At 36.0% G+C, this 27,087-nt stretch overlaps 1 protein-coding gene across 1 annotated transcript in view; it reads left to right on the plus strand.

Annotated features, from left to right (window-relative positions):
• The window catches only part of DCC (DCC netrin 1 receptor), a 608,075-nt gene that overhangs the window by 451,545 nt on the left and 129,443 nt on the right, over nucleotides 1–27,087 (plus strand). The window contains exon 11 of the mRNA XM_004379240.2: nucleotides 24,806–24,947. Within this exon, the coding sequence (XP_004379297.1) occupies nucleotides 24,806–24,947 (142 nt within the window). The remainder of the gene's footprint in view (nucleotides 1–24,805; nucleotides 24,948–27,087) is intronic.

The following is a 27,087-nucleotide window of genomic DNA, read 5'->3' on the forward strand; positions in this document are numbered from 1 at the left end:
CTCTTGGGCTAATACTTTCCTTGTGTCTTTGGTGTTCTTCATTCTCCTTTACTCCAGGTGGTTGGGACCAATTGATGCATCTTAGATGGCTGCTTGCAAGCTTTTAAGACCCCAGATGCCACTCACCAAAGTAGGATACAGAACATTTTCTGAATAAACTTTGTTATAAAGCAGATTTTCTTAAGAATCAGTTATTTGCAAGTTATTAGTAAAGTATAGCTTTCAAACAACTTAAAAATATGACTCTCATATAAATATAAAATGACCATATCGAAAATTTTATTCAACTCATTAGTGAATGAGAGAAGTAGTCAGGTGGTAAGGCTGGTATTTGTAGACACTTTAATGAAGGAATGTTAGAATAAGATTAGTCAGATGGTTATGGAATTTGTTAATGTCCATTAGGGCAATAAACTATGAACTTTGACATTTTCTTCCCTGCTGGACAGAAGTTATTTGCATTTCTATCAGACAAAAAATCTACAAGTTAACCTGTAATTTCACTAAATCAGGGACTTTAATCAATAGTGCATATTGGATTTAATAAAGTATGTTCCCTAGATAATTAAATTATCTTTGTATGGACCTGTTAAATAATGCCCCCAGATGACAATGGAAAAAAATGTCACCTAACTTTTGGTTTTATTATTTTCAAATTTTGAATATTTTCAAATACCACTTATCTGTCTTTAGACAGATCACAAATGAATTCTAGCTCACACCCCGTTACCCTTCTTTGTTTTCAACTGGAGTCAATAAACAATAATTTGGTTCTTATGAATTCTTGGAAAATAATAACAGTGATAAATACCCTTAAATGCCCTTCCCTCAGTGTTAATACATTTCTAATTCCATGTGACCTCACAAAATTCTGGACCAGCTGGACTTTATTGATGTGGTTCAAGGGAGAAATGACAAAGCCTGAACCAGGGTGATGATAGTACAGATGGAAGGGAAAGATGATTCTGAGATATACTTAGAAAACAAAGTCAATGGGACCTTATACCTGAATGAATTCAAAGAAGTCTGGGAGAGGACAGAGCAAAAATTGATGATTGGATTATGCCAGGACTAAATATAATCTTTGCCATCTTGGGTTTAAGGTATTAATAAGACATTGAGGTTAAGAAGTTATAAGGTAGTGAGAAATTTGATTCTGGGACTTGGGTCAGTATTCGAACCAGAACTATAGATATGGTAGGCACCCACTAATGGTGATAACTGAAGCCATATAAACTGATTAAAAACAGTCACCTGGACAGGGTATGTAAAGTGATAGGTGCAAAAGACCTAAGACCAAATTCAACTTAATAAGTGCTTGAGAAAGAGAAAGCAATAAAGAAAGATCAGAGAATAAGGGAATTAGAATGTGGAGATCTAAATGCATGCAAAATACATTGAAAGTATAAACAAAGGAATATAGTGTTTTTTGACACACAGAAATGAATTTTCATTTCTCAAATATTAATATTGCATGCTTCTTACCAAATTACTATAAATGATAATTTAGATATTTTAGCATCTCTTGTGGATTTATGAGACTGTTAGAGTGATGTGATCTGTACTATTCTTTTAAAACCAGAGCAAATCAAGATCTGTTGGGCTAAGAGATTTAGGAAATAGAAGTAAAAGCTGAATTTGAGGGATCGGGTGGCCATAAAGTGAACCACCAGTCAGTCTTTTGGGGATTTGGGCTGTCTCCATGTATGATGTGCTTAGATTGGATTTGGCTAAAACGTGTATGTTATTTGAATTGGTTATTGGGAGCCCTGGAACTCTAGATGGATCATTATTTCACCCGGTCTGTTTCATTACGGACAACACCCTGAGCCACTGAAAAGCTGACTCTCCAGCTTTGTATATGTCAGCAGTGAGTGTGAGCCAGGAATAGAATTGTCAGGCTATTTTGCCATTGGACCACTGGATACGTGTTGGCCTACATCTTGGGCAAAGTGGGAGTTCTGGCCAGTCACCTCACTCAGTAAACTCATATTGTTTCATTTACTTTGTCTTTGGGTTGAATGAGGCTGATTCTGAGTTGCTTGTTATTCTGTACACTCACCACATTTGCTTGCCAAATGCTAACTCGACCTGAGTATTCTTCCGGCACTGTCAGTTTTACTACCACTTCAACATTCCGATAGTTGACTTGACAGTAGATATAATTTTGACAAAATTAGAAAATCCTGTGGAATGAGTTTGTCTCATTCAATTTCTGACAGAGATATTAAAGGATTGTTTCCCTGCTGCCTTTGCTCCTCTCCTTGGCAGTGTGGAGAATACAGTGTGAGTGTGAATTAGTAAGTCTCCCACTGAAATCTTCCCTCTTCCACTGAACTGTGCCCAAGTGATCATTTGATCATTTGGAGAAACAAAGCCCTCACTCTACAGAAAACCTAAGCAGCACGGTGCCTTAGTTCACAGAGTAGACTAGCAGCCATGCTAGCACATTTATAGCCGGTGGGACTCCAGCTTCTTTGCTCCACACATTTGTAAAGCCATGTGCTTACACCAGCTATGATGATTGTCCATTTGATGGCAATTTTGCTGCTGAAAAGTTTGCGTGCAAAAATCCAGAGAGAAAGAGAATGGCATATTCCAGGAGGCTGGCTGTAATATTTTTTTTCCAGAAATAATAGTGGCTATGAGTTTGTTTCCTAGTTAGACATTCTGTACTTACATAAGTAATTGGGACTACAAAAGGTAATTTGTTTTTCTTTTCCTTTAAAAGAAAAAGAGAATAATATGACTTTCTCTTAAGTGGATTGATTTTAATAGGTAATAAAAGACTACATATTTACAGGCATTTGACTGGACAGATAGTGTCTCTATGGCACTAAATATCTGAATTAGAATGCAAACATTCAGATGTTTGTCATTATGCATATAAAATATCTGTATCATTAACCTTATCATATTTTCATTTATATACTTGGGGACTACGTGGACCTACGATGCAAATGAACTGTTAACCAAAAGGTCAGTGGTTTGAAACCACCAGCAGTTCCACAGAAGAAAGATGTGGCAGTCTGCTTCAGTAGTGATTTACAGGCTTGGAAACCCTATGGGGTCTCTATGAGTCAGAATTGACTTAACGGCTGTGGGTTTGGTTTAGGATGTGGAAAAAGAGCCCTGGTTGTGCAGTGGTTAAGCACTCGGCTGCTAACCAAACGGTCAGTGGTTCAAACCCACGAACCGCTCCATGGGAGAAAGATGTGGCAGTCTGCTTCCATAAAGATTACAGCCTTGGAAACCCTATGAGGTAGTTCTACTCATGTCCCATAGGGCCACTATGAATTGGAATCCACTCAGCAGCAACAGGTAGAATATGGGAACATGAACAAATCTCATTTTCAAAGAAAGGTTAGAATTTTCCTTTACATGGAAAGAAATTTTTCTTTGAGATTAAGATTAGCATTTACTTTGTGGAGTAACACTGCCATAGCAAGTTTTTGTACATGGTTTTTAGATGTGGGGAAATGAAACTTTAAGTTACTATAACATCTATACATAATCTATGCAATTGCCTTATTACATAGGGCTCTGCTATAATTAGTAGCTCCTGTAGTTGACACAGGAGTAATATTTACTGTTTCTGCATTAATGTGGTGGAGATAAAACAGATTCTCTTCCTTGCATTTCCACCTTTCCTTTTATCCCCACTCCTCTTTAGTTGTTAATTTTCAAGAGTCCTTCTATATTTAAAAAAAAAAGAAATTATGTCCAGTAATGTGACTTTATAATTTATCTTTGAAATAATTAACATCAATCTCTTCCTGCTGAGAACTCACTCTTTACTCAGTATCTAGCTTTACACAGAATTTGGAATAGTGCTGAGCATGTGCCAAGCACTCCAGGCTTTAATCCTCACAACAACACAGTCAAGTCAGCGTTGCTATTCCCATTGTGTAGACATAGTGAGTCACAGAGAGGATAAACGACTTGCACCCAAGAACCCATGACTGTTGAGTGTCAAAACTGAGACTCAAATGTAGGCTATTTTTGAAGTCTGTGAATTCATGATTTTATGATAGTGCCTCTTGTTTGTTGAATGAATGAATATAAACCTTGGAGCTCTATCAGAGATGATACAATCTATTCATACGTGTCATGGACTGAATTGTGTCCCCCAAAAATATCTGTCAACTTGGCTCGGTATGATTCCCAGTATTGTATGATTGTCTACCATTTTGTCACCTGATGTGCTTTCCCTTTGTGTGATAATTCTATCACTAAGGTGTAATAAGACGGATTAGTGACAGTTATATTGATGACATCTACAAGATTAGGTAGTGTCTTAAGTGAATCTCTTTTGAGATGTAGAAGAGAGAAGAGAGCAGAGACACAGGGGGACCTCATACCACCAAGAAAGCAACAATGAGAGCAGAGTGCATCCTTTGGACCTGAGGTTCCTGCGCAGAGAAGCTCCCAGACCAAGGGAAGACAGCTACATCACAAGGACCTACCTCCAGAGCCGACAGAGAAAGCCTTCCCCTGGAGCTGACACTCTGAATTTGGACTTGCAGCCTACTAGACTGTGAAAGAATAACTTTCTCTTTGTTTCAAGCCATCCACTTTTACTATTTCTGTTATAGCAGCACTAGATGACCAAGACAATATGCAAATTGCTATTTTTGTTATTGTCTACAGCCATTTAGATTCAATATTTATTTCCTTTCCTAGTATTGGATTTATTTTACAGTAACCTAGAGTCTCATTTCTGTTTACATGTCAGAGACTTTTGTGGACTTTTTGTCATTGTTTGTTTTTTTGCTTGTTTGGAACAGTACATCCAGAGAACAAAATGCTGACAAAGTTACTGAAGAGGGTCATTCCATGTTGAAATACCAAATCTTGTTCCTATCTCAAACTTTTGAAAATCCACCTTATTTCAATTCCTTTGTGAAGATTTTTTGGGTAGGAAGGAAGAGCATGCTCTGGCCTTCCTGGATATTATGCTTTTTTCTATGAACCACTCCCCTGTTTTATTTATACTGTTGCTGAGTTTCTAGCACAGGCCTTATCCTCTTTGACAGTTTTCCTCTGGTATGAAATATGTTTTTTTCTCTCTCAGATTCGATGTTCATTAAAATGTTGGAAAAACTAAGAAACCTGAAGTTTTTGGTTCTGAACTGAGCCATTATAAAAAAATCTCCGCAATATCTCAGCTAAAATATCTAAAATGTCATTGATGCTTCTGTTTCTTCATTTAAAACCTGGAAAGGTTGGACTAGATGAGGAATAAAAACCATTCTATTAGACTGAACTATATAAAATTGCCATTTTTGTAGAACAAAAAACAGTTGATTATTGGCCATTTTATATGGTTTAACATAAGAGGTCAGTGATTTCATAATTTGATATTAAACACTTATATGTATTAATATAGAGAAAAAAGTAGCAATGTCCTCTTTTTACAGAATCTCTCCACAGAAGAGCTTGAGACCCCAGTCAAATGTATCCTCTTGGGATAAGTAGGATAGTTTTGAGGGAATCTCAGATTCCTGTGCGTTCATAATTTCTTATGAAATGGTAATTTCATAAGAAACCATCTTTTTAAGTGTTTGCTTCATGATTCACTATGTGGTCATCACTATGTAATTAAAAGCAATACACATAATTCTGAAAAACAGCTGCAAAGCATGTATCATTTGCCGTAGACTTTCATTACTTTGATATTTTCATGATCTTGGTAGTTTGGCAAGTACCAACAAGCTAGTGCTAAGGTTAAAGTGTTATTTGGTAGTTTTACTCTAAATTTGATATGTTATGTCATTCTTTCCGATTTTTAACAGAAATTCAGATTAACTATGTAAGATCACTATGAATCAGAATTGACTTGACGCAACGGGTTTAGTTTTGGTATAAAAGATCAACACAAACAAACACAAAAAAATGTATGGTCATCTGAATTTTAGTTTTCCCATCTAGATATGTTTTTTGATTGAGAAATATTACAGGAGTTAAAGATGTTGAGTCAGAGACAGGCCTTACAGTCGATGTTAATGAACTCCTCCATCCAAACTTGTTCTATTCTAACTTTCATACTGCCTTTTGCTGACAAACTGGCTTCATATTCTTTGGTGATGTTTACTGGAACCACCTGGGACTAGCTCATGCAAGCTAATTGTTAATCAGGAATTTTGTAAGCTGGTTGTTAAAACATTGGTAGCTTGAAATTGGCCATGATAGAACTCCACAGAAATTAGCAATTGCTACCTACTGGGGCTTTTTTGTTGTAGAGCTGTGTGGTGCTTAAGGCTATGGTCAACTTGGCTAGGCCATGATTCTCAGGGGTTTGGCAGATATTATGTAATCATCCTCCATTTTGTGATCTGATGTGAGCAGCCAATCCATTGAAAGGGAAGTTTTCTTGGGGGTGTGGTCTGCATCCAACATATATAGATATTTTGGCAAAGCTTTCCCTCTCTGGATCCTGCATCCTCCTTGTCATCCTCTGACCTCTGGTTCTTGGAACATAAGCCAGCAGCCTGCTCTCTGGCCAGTAGATTTTGGGATTCACCAGCTCCTGCAGCCCTGTGAGTCAGCAGCCTGCCATCTGGCCTCCCAATTTTGTGTCTGTCAGCCCTGTAACCATGTGAGTCAGGAGAAGCCTTAAGCCTGATGTCTGACCCAGGGATTTGGGATTTGCCAGCCTCTAAAACTACGTGAGCTGTCCCTGGTGGTGCAGTGGTTAAGCACACAGCTGCTAACCAAAAGGTCAGCAGTTCGAACCTACCAGCCACTCCACAGGAGAAAGACCTAGCAATCTACTCCCATAAAGATTACAGTCTTGGAAACTATGGGGCAGTTCTACTCTGTCCTGTAGGGTCACTATGAGTTGGAAAAGACTCGGTGGCAATGGGTTTATATATATATATATATATATATATATATATATGCTTCACTGGTTTTGCTCCCTAGAGAACCCAGCCTAAGATTTACCAGTACACCACTGAAATTCACAGTGCTTGCATTTGTACTAGAATTCTCTTAAAGCTTTACTTCTGATTATTACACATCGACGGTCAACTAAAAACGCAAAATGAAACTCTGACACATTTTACACAGCGGATTAGGGTAGAGCAAAGAGACGGAATTTGGAGAACTGTAACTTGGATAAAATAACTTCAAATTAATTCATACATATTCAGTTTGGATAGTTGATGAAATTTCTCTTTATGATCCATTCCAGGGACACAGGATGGATAACCTTGCTGAGGGAAGGAAACGGTTTTATTTATCCACTACAAGATGCCTCACTGTGATAAACAGTATCTCATGTAATTCTCACAAGAATCCTGTGAAGTCATTATTTTCTGTTTGTTCTTTTATTCATTTATTCAATTCCTACTTAGAAAACAAGATTAAAAGCACCACTGTATCTTGTCACATAGCTAGTAAATGGCAGAGCTGGGATTTAGATCCTGGACCCACTAACTTCAAGTCTGTCCTCCTGTCTTTATTGCACTGTTGACTAGACAATGAGCATGTGACAAGAAGGACCAATAATATGAGTATCATCTCCTCTCTTATCCCTTAGTGCATCTTTCCATGAATAAGCTAACATACATTGAAGAGGCTTGAAGAGGTCTTGGAGAAAGTTTTTGAAGTAGAAATTTAGAAAAGTAACTATTCATATAATCCATACCCAAAAAAACAAAGAATAAATTTTCCTGTGTGCTTCATTTGCAAAATACTCACAGTGAAGGGAACTGAGTAGAAGTGATTTAATATCTTATTATACTAAAGTGTTACATAAATGTGGAACATTAAAATGTAATCACCTCTGCATGTTAGCATCTCTCCACACCCTTCCCACTACCCAGCACTTTCAGACCAATTTTTCAAATGTGCATGTTCTTTGATGTGGGAAGCAACCAAGTGAAAATAGGGAATCTATTTTTATCTCTAAGTTATATGTAAGATACACAGGCAACAGTATTCGCCCTCATGTTATTGAATATGTGCAGAGAGCAAAAAAGCCTTCTAATTAAACAAATGCCACTGGGTACAAAATATAAAGGCCTGCGCTGAATAACCCTAGTCATTAATCCTAAAAAAAGAAAATCAGTGTATGCAGAACCTTGTCTGATGACTTCTGGTTATTTGCCTTTCTCAGTAATATTTAGTAACTGAATCACATGGTCTTTACATAACCAACTAATGAACAGAAGAACAAAAATGGACACAAAAGAAGGAATCAGTAAGTCCATCTTCACCTAATTATTACAAAGTGAATGTAATTATTAGGAGAAATATTTTTGTTCAGATATTTCAATATTTTATATAAATCATAAAGCTTAGAGCAAAAGAATGCAGTTCAGCCAGAATTCATGAATAAGATAAACCCTGAGTTTAAAGAGTTGAAATGTTTACCTGTAAGTTGACTTTAACATGATAAACTGGGATAGACAAGACAAGATCTTCTTGGCTATGGATGAGTGCCTTCTGATCCAAAGAAGAAAGAACTTTCTTTTTTCCAGACATCTCAAGCTCAGAGTCTCGGTTTAAGATGATGATATAGGAAGGAAGTGTTTACTGATTTTATCAGTATTTTTTAAAAGTTGTTTTCATAATATTTCAATCTAACTTGCAGAGACTATAAAAAATAAGTGGAGATAAGAAATAAAAAGTAGAATATGAAAAAATAGCTTTCAGTTGTGTTTATTCCATTGTTCCCCTAGACTGCCTTCAAACCACAACAAAGCCGTTTACTGTGTTGAATAAAAAGGAAAATTAAGTCATGGGCCAGTATTACAATAGTACATAATCAATGTGTGTAAGAATATGTATGTATTTTTAATCTGAGATTTTTACAAAAAAAAAAAATATGTGCCATGATTATTACTTGCTTGGCCTTTGCTTAGATTACTTTTTCATTAACTCGGATACGAGTTTGTCAGTGCCACTTACTGGTCCACTTTGCTTGATAATATTACAGTCATATGACCTGCCATCTATGCCTGCCCCTCCTCCTTGGTAGTACAGACACCATGCTTCCCTTCTTCCTCCTTTTAACACTCTATCTCTCCTCAACATACTCTTGCCCTTACTCTCCTGAGCTCATGGCATCACCTGGAGACAGTTATGGAGAACCATAATTCTAAACTCTTTTTTTGTTTGTTTGTTTGTTCACTACAAGTGGCTTAATTCCAGTTTAGGTAATCGGGGTCTTACTCCCAAGTACTCGCTCACTTTTTAGCCCCCTTCTTTTTTCCTTCAAACTTTTGTCAGACTCCTAAAGAGCTAAAACCCCTTCTGTCATCCCTTTATTTCTTTCTTCATTACATATGAGAACCAAAATCAGGGCCAAATCATGTTACAAGTGTAAGGGTAATGTATCAATGTGATGATAAAGAAAAGGAAAGTACTATGATCTGAAGTGAAATTTGATTAAATGAAAAGCCAGTTCCATTAAAAGTTTTATCCATTTATCCATTCAATAACTATTTATTGAATGTATTCTAAATTTTAGATAGTGCAGTTGGTACTAGGGAGCCACTGATCAGAGGAACAGGAAAGTTTGTGAGCTTAAGTTATAGAGAGCTAACTAGACATTAACCAAGTAATCAAACAAATAATATAAAATTAGAACTATAATAAGAACTATGAAGAAAAAGTACAAAGCTTATGAGAACATTACATATGCTCTTTCATTTTGTTTTGTTGTACTTAAGCAAATAATGAAGTATTTGAAACATCATTTTTCTGTGATATTTCATAAACTTCAAGCACCATTTAATCATTCATTGGAATGCAATAGACAATTCTCCAATCTCCATCCTACCCACCCACCCAACCTCTCAAAAAATAACCACCCTGTGTAGACTATAACTATGGTTCAGTCTCTAGCTCTATTACATAAGAATCATTTGAAAATGAAGTTGGATTGGATCCTCAAAGAGGCTTCTCATGAACTTTAACAGAGTTCTTAATCAACTGAGCTCTTTTTTACCCTCTAATTGTACCTTGCTTTCTAAATGTCCTCAGAGGAAGCACCTGAAGCAATGGGATGAAAATTGTCTGCTCCGTATGCTGCCTTCTTCTGCAGGCCATATTTAGCCCAGTCTAGAACCAATGTTATCTTTCAACATTTGTGGGTACTTATGTGTAGACGGCATCATACCATATATGTATATGCACACACATATATGTGCAGGGCATTATACCAGTGACAGGGGATACAGAGAGATTAGATTCAGGTCCTTTTGGAATGTATTTCCCGCTTATAGCAAGACCCACAAATGTAGGTGTATTTATTCACTTTATAAAGATATTTAGAATTCCTTTAAATAAAGTCTCAGTCCAGAGTATTTGGAGAATTGAGAATACATACAATTAGTGCCCAATTTACAAGGGGGTTCTGTTCCAACGACTCTGTCATAAGTCAGCTCTGATGTACACTATATATATACATATACATATAGAAAGAAACCAGACACGAAAGGCTATATATACACAAACACGTTATATATGAAATCATGTTTTATATACATATGTAAATTTATATATATGAACTGAGTAGAACTTTTAAAGTTTAGAATTAAGTGGTTCTTCCCAAGTGCAGATACAATATTAATTTGCTACAAACCCTCTCACAGAATACCAAAATGAAAGCATGTAGTAATTTGCACACCAGGATGTTTTAGTACTCTGGCCTAGTTTTAAGGTATTTTAGTTAAAAATTGACTTTCTCTTTGAGAAAAACTGTGTTTGGAACTACTTAGATTCTTACTATGCCTTAAAAAAAAAAAAAATTCAAGATCTCTTTTGAGAACTACTACTGACTATTCTGTTATACTCATGATAAACGATCAACAAACTCTTTTATTTCTAAAGCATGAATGCTTAATAAGGCAGATTAGAAATGGGGTCTATTGTTACCTAATGCTTATTCCTAATGCCTATTGTTCTGATGGACAATGGCATATTCTGAATTACTTTCACATCTTCCTGGTAAATGGTAGATTAGTTACATTAAAATGACTGCTGGGCAGTTTCTCTCCATGCTGTGTAATTTAAGAAAAATCCATTAACATTGTTTAAAACTGAAATCTTTAAAAAATGTTTTATTGGATTGGTTTTAATCCCAATCTTAATATACTAATTATTTTGGAATTGTTTTATTTTTTTCTTTATAATTCAGCGGTGTTCATGCAGGTATCATTTTAAGTAATCAACTGTAATGTAATCAGTAATTTAAAATTATAGCCAACTACAGGTGCCGCTAATTGTTAATCAATTAGATGCATAATGATTGCATATCTAACTGAAATCCTGATTGAAGTATTGATAGTTACCCATAATTTTACTTTTCAAAAAGGAAACTACCTCTTATTATTCTTAAATCGAAATAAGTCATTGAGAATATGCTCTCAACTACTCTTTGAGTAGCCTCTCTGAACTTTAGTGGGAAATGGATCTGCTCTTTCTGCATGTATAAACAAAATTGGTACAGTTGATCAGAACTGACCTGGCTGGCTGTTGAATGAGTCTGTGGATTTTAATTGGTTTATTTGCATATGAACAGGCAACATTCTGCAGATGGTTCTGTGGGTCCTGAGTATCTGGATTTGGCAAATCCTGGGATCATTATATAGGAATGTAACAGTCATTAAACATTGATAGAATCCCGGTTTTGCCAGGAGGCTGCAGTAAGTATCACTGTCAATCTGCTGATGAGCCTTTACAGGAATTAATTAGTTCACATATTTATAGCAATTTGCTGGTTAGAATATCTGTATGACAAAAGAAAGATATGATATTTATTCATCTTGAAAAATGACTGTTGAAATTCACAAGACAAGCTCAAGCTTAGAAAGAAATTTTTTACCTATACCATTATAACTAAAAATTATTTTGCACCATCTAATCCTTGAATCGCATAAATGAGAGGCAGCTTAGCAAGAATAAGCAAAGGCTGGTTAATATTATTTGCATTTCATGATTTGTCAAATAATGACCACTCTAATGTATAGGCATAAATTCTGAATATAAAGCCAGAATTCATTTTCCCCAAAGAGACGACAGCATGGTGTGTCTATTTAGCTTAATAGCCTCGGTATACCGGATCTGTCAACATCACTGGAAAGGATCACGCTCTCTAAGGAAAGTGTTTTTAGTGAACATGCCTCTATCCCAGTACTGTGCCTGCCACTTAGCAGGCACTTAGGATGGTTATGGAATAAATTAATAAAGCAATGAATGTAAATAATAATAAGCTAATTTTGGGCTTTAATACAAAGAGAATCGATAATTAACAATCCAAAGAGTCTTTAAATTTTTATTTTTTAGAATACACAATATAATTTTGAGACCACTGAGGTCTCTTATTTATTCATATGTCAGCAACATTCAGGTGCCACAAACATAGAAATCTCTTTTGCCAACTGCCATAATTCACCTGTTAGGCTGAGTAAGAATTTCCAAGTATAGATGGGACAAGTGGTAAAAACTTTGGGAAAAATACAGCTTTGGATATTTTAAGAGAAGAGACCTCTTTTTTGGAAATGGGATTAGGATCAGGAAATTTAGGACAGGGATTCTGAAAATCTGAGTAAATACCATTTTTAGCCAAAGCAATAGAATTGAAATTATAAGGACTACTATTTTTGTTATTTCATCTACTTGTACGGTGTGCCATTTATGAAAGCATTGTACATGGCATTTTTAATCTAGCAACACTATTGACACCTGGACATTTATGGTTTGGATGTAAAGTGTAAAGTAAATAGTAAATTATACTATTGGTCTGTCTTCTGACATTACCTGAAGATTGGAATTGGGGAGCACAATTCCATTTACATCATCCTTAGAAGGAATATTTGTCAGAACACCTCAAACCATCATTTCCAACAAAACACCACAAAGCACTTGTGGTTCTGGAAGCTGCCAGCTGTTATTATGAGTTATGTGAATCTGACCTATAATCTTACTGACATTTGGAACTCAAATATTTTCCCTTATTTCTCCAACACAATTTAAATATTTAGTCTCACTTCATTTTATGAGACATAAATAGCTATGTAAGTACTCTGTAATTACTGTACATTGTCACAAATGACCTCATAAATACACTGTAATGTCCCATGTAATTACATGGTAAGTTGTGTCTTTGAGATGGCTGCTCAGTGATTGAAAGCCTGCCATTTCAGAGATTAATTACTTAGGGCCTAATTTGACAATTTGATTGAAGATAGGCTTCTGTGAAATAGCCGCCTCTGCGTTTTTGAAAGAAAACTGTTGCACGGTCAGATCTTATTTACTTATTAAATATAGACCCAGCTGCATGTGTTTATTTTCGAATATTGGCCATGCCTAAACGTTGAAGTACATAAAGCAAGGGGCATCATTCTGTGCAGGATGAAAAGGATTTGCAGTTATCTTTCTCCCATCAAATACAAGATAGAAATTGTTTAGTCACAATCAGTTTAAAGTTTCTGGCTTCATTACACAAAAAAGACTTTTGAGTATAAAGTGTTATAAAAATTATGGTCTTTATTCTCTTATTAAGCATTGTATAACCTTTAAGCTAACGTTTCACTTTTTTAAGAGCTTAAGTTGATATGTCATGATCATTTTAGTATGAGTGCATGGTAGCAATAGCCTGAGTTCTTAGCGGTTATTTCTGATGAATGCATTTTATCCCAAAAGTGAAAGAATTCTCATATGGCAAGAGTCAGAATTTAAACTCTTTTCACTTTGCCTCAGGATGCTTAAATATCTGGTGAAATCAATTATTCTGAAGTTATGCCATTCACCTTACTGCTCAAATAGCATCTGGTTTCTATATTCTAAAACTAAAAGGAAATGGTAAATAGGTGACTACTATATTTCCCACGTTAAATTATACATAGGCCTTTTTTCTTGCACCTTTCAAGGGTATTATTTTACATATAAGTACCCTGATATATTTGTTTTCTGCCATTCTTAGCTCTAGTTCCTGAATCAAAGCTATTATGTTGTTCTTAGTAGCTTTATTTAATAGTATTGAATAGTTTGAGAAAGGACCTAGTGATCTGAAAGAGCTAATGAGTCTCACTAAACATCTAGCTTACTTCTAGGGGAATGACTTAGGCACTACAGAATAAAGTCTATTGATACTGACAAATTCTGAAATATATTACTTGTAAGATTGCTTTATCATGAACTCTAGGGAACAACCAAATTGCTTCATTGTAATGGAATTTTGTCAAAATGTGAATACCTTCTAGAAATTACATTCCCCATTTCTAGGACCTAGAAGAAAACAGGGCTGGCTAGTAGGCTATGCATAGCAAATTATCACATGAAAAAAATAAAAAGCTATTTTAAATCCAGGAGCTTACAAAAAAAGACACTAGGTATACACACTAACCCTTTAGGCCGGACTGTGCTTTGTGTTTGCATGTGATTTTCTTGGTTGATTTAGGAATGTTGAGTTAATTTTATTTAGATGGCCAAGAAAGCCTACCTAGCAGGAAAGATTATTTTTTTCTTTATTTTTCTTCTCATCTTAGATACCTTACATGGTTACATATCTGAAAAACAACTCCACCAGGGTTGTTGGTAGTCAGTGAACAAAGCATTTCATCTATGATCCACTCATCAGAATATGGTAAAATATTGCCATTAAGAAACCACCTCTTCATAAATTGCACTGAATATTTGTTTGGGATCAAAGAAAGTTGTATTCCAGGGATTTGTAATCTAGTTGTGATCAGATGAATTGTTTATGAAGGTAATTCAGCCTCAATGAGTATCAATTATTTATGTCCTTACTATTGTGTCTTCAGTGCCCAATCATGTGAGGCAAAGGTGACCTGATGACTCAATTCTTTGAAAACTTGCTTCAGTTTTCAGTTTCCTTTTGTGTGTCTCAGAGTAGCTGTACATAATGATAATAATAATAAAATAAAAAATGAAAATGCAAGATCGATCTTGTGTTTTGCAGTGTTTTCAATTTTCTAAGCCCTTTCTTATTGATCACCTGTCAACAACTAGGTGGGAGATAGGATCTTAGGATGTACAATTGACACAGCTAGATAAATGTTTCCTAAAGTCACTCAGCAAATTAAGAAAAATTTGGGATTTGAACAGTATGCTTCCTACTCATCCATCTTATTATACTTATTGAGTGTATTTTTTTGCACAACTCTCTTTCTGTAAACAGTGATTCAGAACTGCATGCTAGATGAGAGCATCTAATAAGATTTTCTAAACACATGGTACATAAATTAAGGAGGCCGCCAGTATATTTCCATACACGAGGATTTGAGCTTTATTTAATATTGGGAGTTAATTCTCAAATACACCACTTGTTTTTATTTCATAGACTGGGCATGCATGTTTAGGGCCAGAGTTGAATTAACTACCTCACTGGAAAGGAGTGTGTGGTCTATTCCTAGCTGTTGTCCACTCTTTTCCCAACAGAACTCTGAGCCTCATCTCTAAGTGAAGAATTATTAAAAATTTTGTTCATTTGAAACTATGCAAAACTTAGCCTGACCAGACTTCCAAATTATCAGTCTACATGGGATATGCCATGTCTCCATGGACAGTGATAGATTGGTGATCTCACATGGAAGAGTTGGACAACTATTTGACCCTAATTTACTGATTCAAGTGCCCTGTGCTGCTAAAATGAACTGGATTGGGTCAGTGATTAACTTCCTCTTTTTCTTTGGGATCATGAAGATTAAACACTCAGAATTTGATTAAATGAACAGAGAAAAGTCATGGCATGTCAATTTTCCAACATCAGTTTAAATTTAGCTCAGTTGACTTTAGCTAGGAAATATAAAAATGGATCATACAAGAAATAGAGCATATGCCAAAAGACATTTCTCACTGTGTGTGAATGATTTTTTTTTGGGGGGGGGGGTTTGAAATGTATCCATTGTATGCAACTAAAACAGACAGATCTGTAGAATGAATGGGTATGAAATATGCGGCAAGTATCAGGAAATCAGTGCCCCTAAACCAGAAGGGGTAAGTAGTATAATTAGGGATGTTCATTCAGGAAGACTGATCACAGTATCCAAAGAAACCAAGTAGTAGATAACAGCTGTGCCTGGTGGGTAGTGTCAGAGAAGGCCGACAAGCACTTCAGGTGGTGATCCAGAAGGTCAGTAGGTTTTAAGGGTTCAGATTCTGAAAGCAGGTAACCTGTCTAGATTCAGAGATGCAGGTAAATATTGGCAGGGAAATCTGCTAGCCTCTGACAGATTCACAAAGGAGATGCTAGCTGTTGGAGGACTTGGATGTCTTGGAGGAATCATACAGATTAACAAAGCAAGAGAGCATTCATAAGAAAGCAAGGCAATACCTCCACCAGAGAGACCCAGTTACTAGAACTAGGACCCAAATCAAAGTGGATTAACATTATTTGGTTTGAAGTTGAGCCACCTGAGGAATTATCTCAGTGTGCCTTAGTACACTGCATAACCAGGGACAGGATTTTCCCTGGGTCAGCTTGGCTTCATCTCTAGGTAAGTGTCCCAGTGGCAGGAACTGTGAGGCTCAGGGGATCACCAGAGCAAAGGTACAGTTAAGATCATTTTACAACTAACTAAGTTCATTGATGAAAAAAAGTTCGTATTATTTCAAGGTCATTAAATAAGATCACAGTTGTTAGGCTTCATTTTTTATTTTATAAGACAAAGTAATATTTCTTGCCAGAAGTGAACACATGTTCATAAAATTTTATTTAAAATCAAGTATTGCTTAATTTGTATATAACCATATTTTTATCATTGTACCAATATTTAACTCAGACTTCATATGGTAATGGCAACATTGTCACTCTGGGAATGTGTCACACTAAAAGTGTTTGCTAACATGGCTTTATGTCACCTTGAAAAACACTTGTCTAAATGAACTCAAGAATGCTGATTTTAGTATGATACCCAACTTCCTAAATTCACATTTCACAAGACACTGTGTATTTATAGTAGTGAAATAAAGCATATTAAATTTGCAAGAAGAGCATATAACTGCAAGAAAAAATAGGCTTTCATAATATCTTATTTATATTTTATCAGATCCATACTTGGGTAGTACCATGACGTTTATAGACTTACAAAAAGGCAAAACAATTTTTGGAAATTGTTCACTAAGCTGTATACATAATTAAGTTTAAAATAATGTTTTATTAGATTAATTCCTATTCCACTTTGAAATTCAATTCAATGTTTCAGAATATATAGAAATATTTAACAAATATTTATATAAATATAAAAAATTAAATAGTATCTTGATTATCTAGGGCTGCTATAACAGAAATACCGCAAGTGGATGGCTTTAACAAAGAGAAATTTATTCTTTCTTGGTCTAGTAGGCTAGAAGCTTCTCAGCACAGGGACCCCAGGTCCAAAGGACACTGCTCCTGGCACTACTTTCTTGGTGATATGAGGTCCTCTGGAAGAGCACGTACAAGATACAACCTAATCTTGTAGTTTGAGAGCTGACTCATTAACATAACTGCCTTTAATCCTGCCTCATTAACATCATAGAGGGAGGATTTATAACACATCAGAAAATCATATCAGGTGACAAAATGGTGGACGATCACACAATACTGGGAATAGTAGCCTAGCCAAATTGATACACATTTTTGGGGGACACAATTCAATCCATAACAAATGGTAAATGTTATTATTGTATAATTTTGAAATTATTAAGATGTAGGGAATTTTTATTATAAATGATAAAGAGAAAACCGCCTTTCCCAACCCTAGCTAGGACATCAGCAGTCTGGGTACCTTTTATTTTTATTTCCACATTCTCTGTGGATTACTATATACTGATGTTCCTCATAAGTGCAGTGATTTTTTTCTCAAAAGAAGATTCATTTTTAGACAGTCTTATCCCAGTTAATGCAATATCATCTACCGAATTGCTTATGCCAGAAATCTAAGAGTCATTCTTGATGATTTTCCTGCCTTTATACTTGACATTCAATAAATCAGCAAGACTTGTCTGGTGTAGCTCCCAAAATATATATTGCATCTCTTTGTTTCTCTGCATTTCCCTTGACTCCACCCTAGTCTTCATTACCCATACCTGAAGGCTTTACTGGGTATAACAAGAAATGTGAATGATACTATTCAGAGTAAGTGCTCAATAAATATTCATAGAAGAAAAGGAATTAAAAGAAGTGTTACTAGATAATTTATCTCTCTCAATGCTGCTTTTGATTTACAGAAGAAAAAAGGTTGGGTCACTTTATGACATACCAATGAGTAGACACATATTCTGGGTATTGTTACTATATATGGTCTTGCTTGCCTCCTACCTTCCTACCCTGTTTTACTTTTTGCCTTTATTCTGTCTCACTCTCTCACACTCTTGTTCTGTCTCTCTCATTCTTGATCTCACTCTTACTAATTTCCCTTAAAGTACTTACAATTTATTGCATAACTATTATGCACTAGCCCTCTGATGGAACTTGCAAGCATTACCTCATTGTGTCCTTTAATCCGCACCACTGTCCTATGAGGTAGGTATAGTTATTAGCTTATATTGCAGATGAGAAACTTGGGCTCAGAGAGCTTAAGTGGCTCATTCAAGATCATGCACTGGTGAGGAAGAGAACTGATGTGGATGTGAGGAGTGTGACACTGGAGGAGTGGAGACCAATTAGCTATTGCAATATTCCAGGCCAGGGGTAAATTAAGCTCTGAAGTATGGTAGTGGCAGAGGGAGTGTAAATATGGGGGCTGGTGGAATACAATGAAAATAGGTTATTTAGAAGTGCCGATGGGCACTCTTTAATAAAATATCCATAGAGCCTCATGAGTACTGAAAGTATATTTCATTCTGCAAGCAACTTCACATGAGATTCAACAAGTCACCAGAAGCACAGAACAGAAATAAGGGAGAGAGTCCAAAACTGATTTCCAATTAACTTTCAAGATCCTTAGATTATTGTTATGCTCCAGGGAGTGAATAAAGGCATTCATTCAAATGATGTCCTCCAATTTCCTGCTATGGGAATGCTATCCAGATAAAAACATCCTTTCTTTCTTTTTTTTTTTTTTAAGACTCTTCTTTACTAGAGTAACTGAATGAGTTTGGAGAGGGTGTAAGATAGACTTGTCTTCACCTCAAGTTTACTCCCCAGGGAGTAAGGCAAAATGTCAGTGCACAATGGAGATAGGTGGGATTAGAAATAGAAGTTTATGGAATGTGGCTTCTGAGGAAGAATTTGGGATGGCAGACTCAATCAATTATTTTTTTCTGTTTTCTCCTGTACTACCTATATGGATCTAGAGAAAAGAAAAAAAATAAAGGAATGCATTAATGGAGCCCATGAAAGGGACAATGCCACATTGCTGAGTTGGACAGGGCTATACCAGGCAGCTGGGAAGCAATGAGCAACTAGACCCTTTTATTAAATCAATAAACCTGTTATCCACTGGGCTTATTTGGAAAATGACTCATCTTTATGGTAATCCAAGAGGGTGCTAAGGGATTTGGAGAAGGTGAAACTTGCAGTTATTTTTTTTTTTTTTTCAAATCTGAAAGAAAAAAGTGGAACTAGTCCTTGATTCAAGATAGAATACTGCAATGGTGAACAGGATTAATTTATTCCTCTCAAGTAATAGAAGGACCAAAAGTCAAGGCACAAGTACTAGAATTGATTTTTCAAAAGTCAAAGGTCATGTGTTAACTACTTTAAATAAAATTCATTATCAGGCTTGCCCATGAACACTAGGTCTAGGTCATGTTAAAAGATGCTCCCATGTCTGTGACAGTTTTAGGTGGCTTGATGAAGGAATAGGGAATGAAGTCTGATACTGAGCAATGACAAAACAGGCCTAGACAGTAAGATACATTATATTATTAAATAAGAAAAAGTGGCTAAAAAACACATATTTAACTTCCCCCAAATAGTATAATTTGGGACATCTAGTTGTATCATCTGCAGAAGAAGAACCTAAGCAGAAAGAATTTGATCACTGGTCTTTGCAATCGTCTAGCACTTGCTTGAAATCAATGAGAAAGCATAAAAGATCTATTAATTCTGCTACCCAGAAATGAGGATGAATAAGATAATAGAATCACTTCCAAAGATTAATAATAACTATTGAGAGGCTCACCTCCTGGCATGCAGAGTGTCTAACTGATTCTATTAATTAATTGCTACTAGGCATTGATATTAAGGTATCAGTTATGTGGGAGTAATTTATACAATCACTGGAAATCATCAAATATAAAGAAAATTATTATCTGTCAAAAACTAAGTATTACCCATGTAGTCATCAGTATAATTAGGTTCTGTACACTTGTCAAGTAATTTACAATCATTGGGTAGACATACTAAGCATGATTTCTCTCCCCTTTTCAATGTGTACATTGAGATTTAGATCATTTGTAAGACTAACATGAGCTCACTGCAAAACCATAGCAAAGAGTTAACTGAAATTCAGAAGATCTAACTCTTGGTCTAAGGTTTAATATCTACATTTGTAGTTTCATTTTCTGTTTTAATTTAATTTGGACTTTAAAAAATAAGCTTATATCCCTTAGGAAAAGGCCCTTGATTTTCCAAGGGCTGCTTGTGGGAAGACATACAGGATGTATTTAAAAATTAGTCATTTAAATTTAGTTTTGTTCCTTTCAAGAATATTTTCTAGGAGAATGTAAATGAATAGAATGTCCAGTAGAGGCTCTATGGATTCCTTATTTTAGTATGAAATGAAAAAAAGAACCTGGGACTCAACAGTTGCAAAATCATCCAGTGATGGTGCAGGGTGACCTCAGACCAGTCATTCATTTAACTCTGCCTCAATTTCCTCCTTTGTAAACTTATAAAATGGTGGTAATATCTGCTACAGCTACCTCAAAATGTTGAAACATAAAAATATAGTGAGTAATAGAATATAAGCATAAATGTAGCTGGTCATGTAATTCTACTACTAGAGATCAAAGAACATGTTCACACGTGTGCATGTGTGTGTATGTGTGTGTGCTTAAGGCTATGAGTTCTTCTGAAGCCAAGGACAGTATATTATTATTTTACGTATTAGTTTATCTCCCAAAGAACGTATCCAAATGCTTTAAATGCACACATTGGTCTAACCATATCTCTTTAGAATCGCCCAGAAGATTTCTTTTTGAATTTTTTTTCCAATCTACTTTTCATTATATGGTCCTATAAAGCCCCTTTGCTCTAGCTACTAAGGAACTACTCATTCACTTGAAGATGCTCTATATTTTCATGATATTTTGAATCTGTTCTTGATATTCCTTCTGTCTTAAATACTTTTCCATTACCTTCGTGGAATCCTACTCACACTTGAAGGATGAGCTTCTTGCAAAGTCTTCCTTGGCCACATAAGGCAGACTTCATCTCTCCCTCTAGTAGACTCCCATTGTATTTTCTGGGAATCCCTATTTTAGCAGTTAGCATTTTTGTGTTGCTTTTATTAGTTTATGTGTCGATTTCCTTGGCCAGAATGGACACACCATGACTTATTCAGTTTTGTTTCCTCAGTCCCAAGGATAATGCTTGCAACACAGCAGGGATACACTTAATGTATCTCGAGAATAATAACTAAATGAATTAGACACTCAACCTCTTGAACTTCCCTTGAGAGGTGATATGGTAAAGAACACCAGCTTCCAACTCATGTTATCTCTTTTCAAACCCTGCATCTACTACGTACTTCTTAAACGACTTTAAAGTTACTTAACCACTTCTTTCCAGATTACTTAAATATACAAAGGATATAACAATAGACCCTACTCATAAGGTCATTGTGAGGATTAAATAACATAATTAATGTACAGAGTTTAGCCAGGCCTATTGTAAGTTCAAAAATTGGTAGCAAGTGTTAATAGAAGTGATATTTAGTTTTTCAGTTTAAAGGGTAGTAGGGGTGAACTAAATGATGTCAGTATTGCCATACTCTTTAAATATATTCTAACAACTCAACTAATCAGATCAATTCTATGCAACCAGGTCCATCTAAAATAATTACAACATATCTATTATGTAATTAGTTTGCACACTCTGAAATTGTTAAATTCCTTAGCAAGTGACTGTGACTTTAGATGTTTTTCTTTCCTTCCACAAAGGAACTTAGTTGTTTGTAGAGCACCAGTTAATCAGTAGTAGAGCTGGAAAAAGAAGCTGGGACTTCTGTCTCCCTGGAGAGTCCTGCTTCTTCTCTGCCACACTGCCACATAGTTAAAAAGAGGTCAAAGAGGTCCTGAGGTTGTGGCCCAGATGGCTCAGAAATCCATTCCTTGGTTTTCAGTCTGGACTCTTTGTAACAGCCAGTTATTTGTTTTAATCACCTTGAGGGAAAAGCTTTGTGGATTTATTTTAAAAAACTATTTAAATTTCTACCAAGGTGTTATAAAACCAAAACCAAACCAAACCGATTGCCATTGAGTCGGTTCCAACTCATAGCGACCCTATAGGACAGAGTAGAACTGCCCCATAGAGTTTCCAAGAAGTGCCTGGCGGATTCAAACTGCAGACCCTTTGGTTAGCAGCCATAGTACTTAACCACTACCCCACCAGGGTTTCCAAGGTATTACAGGCATACCATTAATAACAGAATGGAATGTTGTTAGGTCCTATGCCATCTTCATGATTGTTGGTATGCTTGAGTCCATTGTTGCAGCCATCACGTCAATCCATCTTCATTGAGGATTTCCCTCATTTTCATTGGCTCTCTGCTAAATATGATTGTTCTTATACAAGTACATACTGTTATGCTTGTATTATACTCTCTTTATTGATTGTTTATTTGGCTATATATATAAAATTCTAGCTTTAAAATCTTCTATGATTAGAATATTTTAAGCATTGTTCCATTGTTTTCTCAGTTCAAATGTTGTTGAGAAATGTGATGTCATTCTTAGTCCTGATGATTTTTTATGTGACCTGTTTTTTTTGTTTTTCCCTTTATGAAAATTTTTGGATCCCCTTTCCCAGTGCGCTAGTATTTCACATCAACTTGCCTTGATGCAGTTATCTTTCATTTATTATGTCAGACATTCCACAATGCCTTTCAGACTAGAGTGCCAAGTCTTCCAGTTCTTAAGATTTTTAATGGTAGTGTTTTTTTTTTTTTTGCTGTTGTTGTTTTGTTCTGTTTTGTTTTTTGCTAATTTGCTGCCTTCTATTTTTCCTGATTTTTCATTCTCTCACCTTAATAGTTGGGTGTTGGAAATTTTAAATTAAATCTTAATTTCTTTTCTTTTTTCTCTGATTTCCTATGGCTTACTTTCCTCCTGAATTCTGAGAGATTTCTTTTTACTTGTCTTCCAACTCAGCTATTGAATTGTTAATTTCTACAATCAAATTACAATTGCCAGAAATTTTTTTCTTAAACTGTCATTATTCCTGTATTTTTCTCCAGTTCTTTTTTAATGGATGCACTGTCTTCTCTTAGATTACCAAGGTATTAATGATGGTATTGGATTATTTTTCTGCTATATGCATTATTGTTTTCTTCAGGTGCCATTTTCTTTTTATATATGTTTGCCTGTTTTTCATGCTGGAGGGTTTCTTTGATGTCTGGTAGTCTTATATTGTCGGTTCAAATTAAAAGTGAAATTCTCAGAAGCTGATTCCAACCTAAAACAAAACCCATTGCCATCAAGTGGATTCCAACTCATACCAATTTATAGAAGTGGCTGTTGGGTTCGAACTTTCACCCTTTCAGTTAGCAGCTGAGTGCTTAACCTCTGTGCCACCAGGACTCCTTCAAAAGCTGATTGCAAGTTGCAAATTCTAGTGCACGAAAAGGGCTTGTTAAATGGTGGGTGTCACGATTAGGGGATTGATAAGACACTCAGCTCTTGTTTTCTATAGGTCCTAGCTATTCATTTTCTCTAGAGAAGGAATTTGGCTTGGTTGCCATTGCTTATGGTGTCAGATAAAGGAAGAAGGTTTGGGAGTCTCACGTTACAGTTCAAATCTTTGACTTAATAACTCTTGCCCTCATCCCCATTCTCTTCTCTGCCTGATATTTGTGAGTATATGACCTCTGTTTCTATATCCTCAGAGAATATAGCTCTCACCTACTCCAAAGTCAGGGAGGATTGGGAGACTGGATTTACTGGGTGTGTGTAGAAACCTGGGGGACTAACTCATCTTTATGACTTTCAATCCACCCCCTACTTCAGCACCATGTCTTAGCCCTGCCTTTCAAGACATTTAGCAAACACTAATTTCCAAGTTTTCCTCAATTCTGTTATGCAAATTTCCTTGCTTTTTATCAGTATATCTTAAATATTCAGGTTTTAGCCTCTTCCTTATGTTCAGTCACCACACCTCCCTCCAATGTATAACTTCCAAATGTTTGTTGACATCTCTCACCCACTATAATCCTGTTCTGTATGCCCTGCTGGCACAGTGGTTAAGAGCCAGCTGCTAACCAAAAAGTCAGCAGTTTGAATCTACCAGTTGCTCCTTGGAAACCCTATTGGGCAGTCTTACTCTGACCTATAGAGTCGCTGTGAGTCAGAATTGACTTGACAGCAATGGGTTTGTTTGTTTTTTAGTATCTCTTTAGGATTTTACACGTTTAAAAATTTTTTTCTTATCATTTATTGGTGTTTTGCAAGGGAGAGATAATAATACATATAACCAATCAAATGAATTGTGTATTTTTGTTAAAATCAGACCAATAGGAGTGCCATCAGATTGTAAGAATGGATTTAATTTGGTTGTAAGGGGCAATCCCTAATACTTCATACCTCTCTGCCTTATTCACACTTAGGGTTGGGTCACTTCTTTGACTCTAGGTCCTTTGGATCCTTCCTTTCCCCAATGTTTTAATTTATATCTCTTATTTTACAGAGTATCAAAATAAGCTGGCTGCCTCCTCCATCAGAAACACAAAATGGATTTATTACAGGCTATAAAATTCGACACAGAAAAACGACCCGCAGGGGTGAGATGGAAACACTGGAGCCAAACAACCTCTGGTACCTATTCACAGGTCAGTGTTCGTATCGTGTAGTCTTGCAAGGTTTTGATGAGCTGAAAGCTTTAGGAATAAAATATACTCCACTTCAAGGAACACTGATTTTTTTCTTTCCTGGCAGGTGACATTTATGGCCTGAACAAGAATAACCTTTATATTTTTAACTTTATATTCACTGTAATGCTTTCACTATGTACTTTGCTTTTGGATTATCATCTTAATAAATGTATCATAGAATTTTTAAACATCATGGGTTCAATCCAAGTCAGTTTCTCAGCATTGCTGATTCAGCAGTAGCCCTTGTTATCTAATAACTTTAAATGTCATCTGATAAAACGCTTCCAAGTTTTAGTTACATGAATCTCCCACCCCTATTCCCAATCTCCAGAGCTGAGGACGGGGTTAGAAAATGGGAAGAAGGGTAAACCCAATCAAAAGAGAGATTTTTCTACTTCCTATATGTATAAATATAAATTTACTTTAATAGCTATATCGATGGAACCCATAGTAGGTAAAACTTGCCTGTAAAAACTGCATAAATTTCCATGCAGAATTTGAGAATATTTTTAATGAAATGATAAAACATACATTTCTTTTAACTATTGGAACCCTTAATACATGTCAGTTCAGATTCCTAAAAAACACTGTCAGAGGTAAGCCTTTTAAGATAATGCTTTTTGGAGTTGCAAGCCCAGAAGAGCAGGAGTGAGGGAAAAAGGGAAGTGAGATGGGGAAGAAGAGAAGTCAAATAATGGTGCATTACTGAGTGGGCCACAACTTTGGAAGAAACACAGAGCTTGCTAGGCCATGTGGGATTATGAGGCCATGTTAACTACACTATGTCTTACCACAATCCAGGCTGGATGGGGAGTGAGAGCAGTTTCACTCTTGTCTATCATTGGTCAAGGTCCACCCACATGTTATTAATTACACAGTCCTTCCAGATAGTCCCCTAGCAAGCCAAAGTTCTTGGTGAGTGAGACATGGAGAGTTTTCCTTGTCAGTGAGCACTTTATGTAACGGTGGCTTGGGCTAGGGTAGCAGCGGTGTTCCAGGCTTTATAGCCCTAGGAATAGCATGAACTATTGCAAGGGGACTGGGAGGCAAGGCATGCAGCAGTGGCCCATGATGGACTGATAGGTGGCGTTGAGCAATTCTGGGGCAGCACATAAGCTGAATCAGGACAAAGTACAAACTATAAATCATATAGTTTACAGCTAATGGATAAAGTAAACTATCATTGCAATGAGAAAATATATATATAACCCCCTATTTACTCCTTTCTCTATTCGTGTACTAAGAAACTAAGTATATTTCCGTTTTAAATCATAACACACACATGCACGTGTACACACACAACACATGCATGTATACACACACACAACAAGCCCACATGTACATACACACGTTGTAAGCTTCCTGTTTAGCCTACACTCTGAGGCTTGATAGTAGCCTGTTTATTTTGCCTCGTGCTGCAAAATTATTTGTATAAAATTTTAGCATGCTGTTGCAGTTGCTTCCAGGATAGACTGCCAAAAATCGCATTGTTTGTTTTCATCTGGCCAAAGTCACCTAAATAGGTATTATTAAATCTAAGGGGAAGTTGTGAAACTCTATCACATCATTTAAGAAATTTTTTAAAAAGCCAAGATTCTGTCTTTTTGTTCTGATGAAATCATCAAAGAAAAGAAAAAATAAAATAACTGAAGTTGAATATATGTGCTCATTAGGATAATCTGTCACAACATGTAATTTTGTTTGAGAGAAATCGCCAATGTTGAAAAGTCTTGATGAAAAAATTTTAGTACAATTCTTAAGATTTAAATCAGACCTGAACCAGTTGCCATGGAGTTGATTTCAACTCATGGCAACCCCACGTGTCAGAGTGGAACTATGAGCAATAGAGTTTTCAGTTGCTGGTGTTTTGAAAGTAGACTGCCAGTTTTTCTTCTGAGGTGCCTCTGGGTGGACTCGAATCTGTAACTTTTTGCTTAGCATGTTAACTCTTTGCACCACCCAGGGACTCCTTCACTCCTTAGTGATATAGTTAAAAATCACCTCAGACCTAAAGGAGACTGGAGAAACCTCGAGAATACAGTCCCCAGATACCCTTTTAGCTCAGTGGTGAAGTTACCTCCGAGGTTCACTGTTCAGC

The sequence above is a fragment of the Trichechus manatus genome, unplaced genomic scaffold (assembly GCF_000243295.1).
Source record: "Trichechus manatus latirostris isolate Lorelei unplaced genomic scaffold, TriManLat1.0 scaffold00063, whole genome shotgun sequence".
Taxonomy (NCBI): domain Eukaryota; kingdom Metazoa; phylum Chordata; class Mammalia; order Sirenia; family Trichechidae; genus Trichechus; species Trichechus manatus.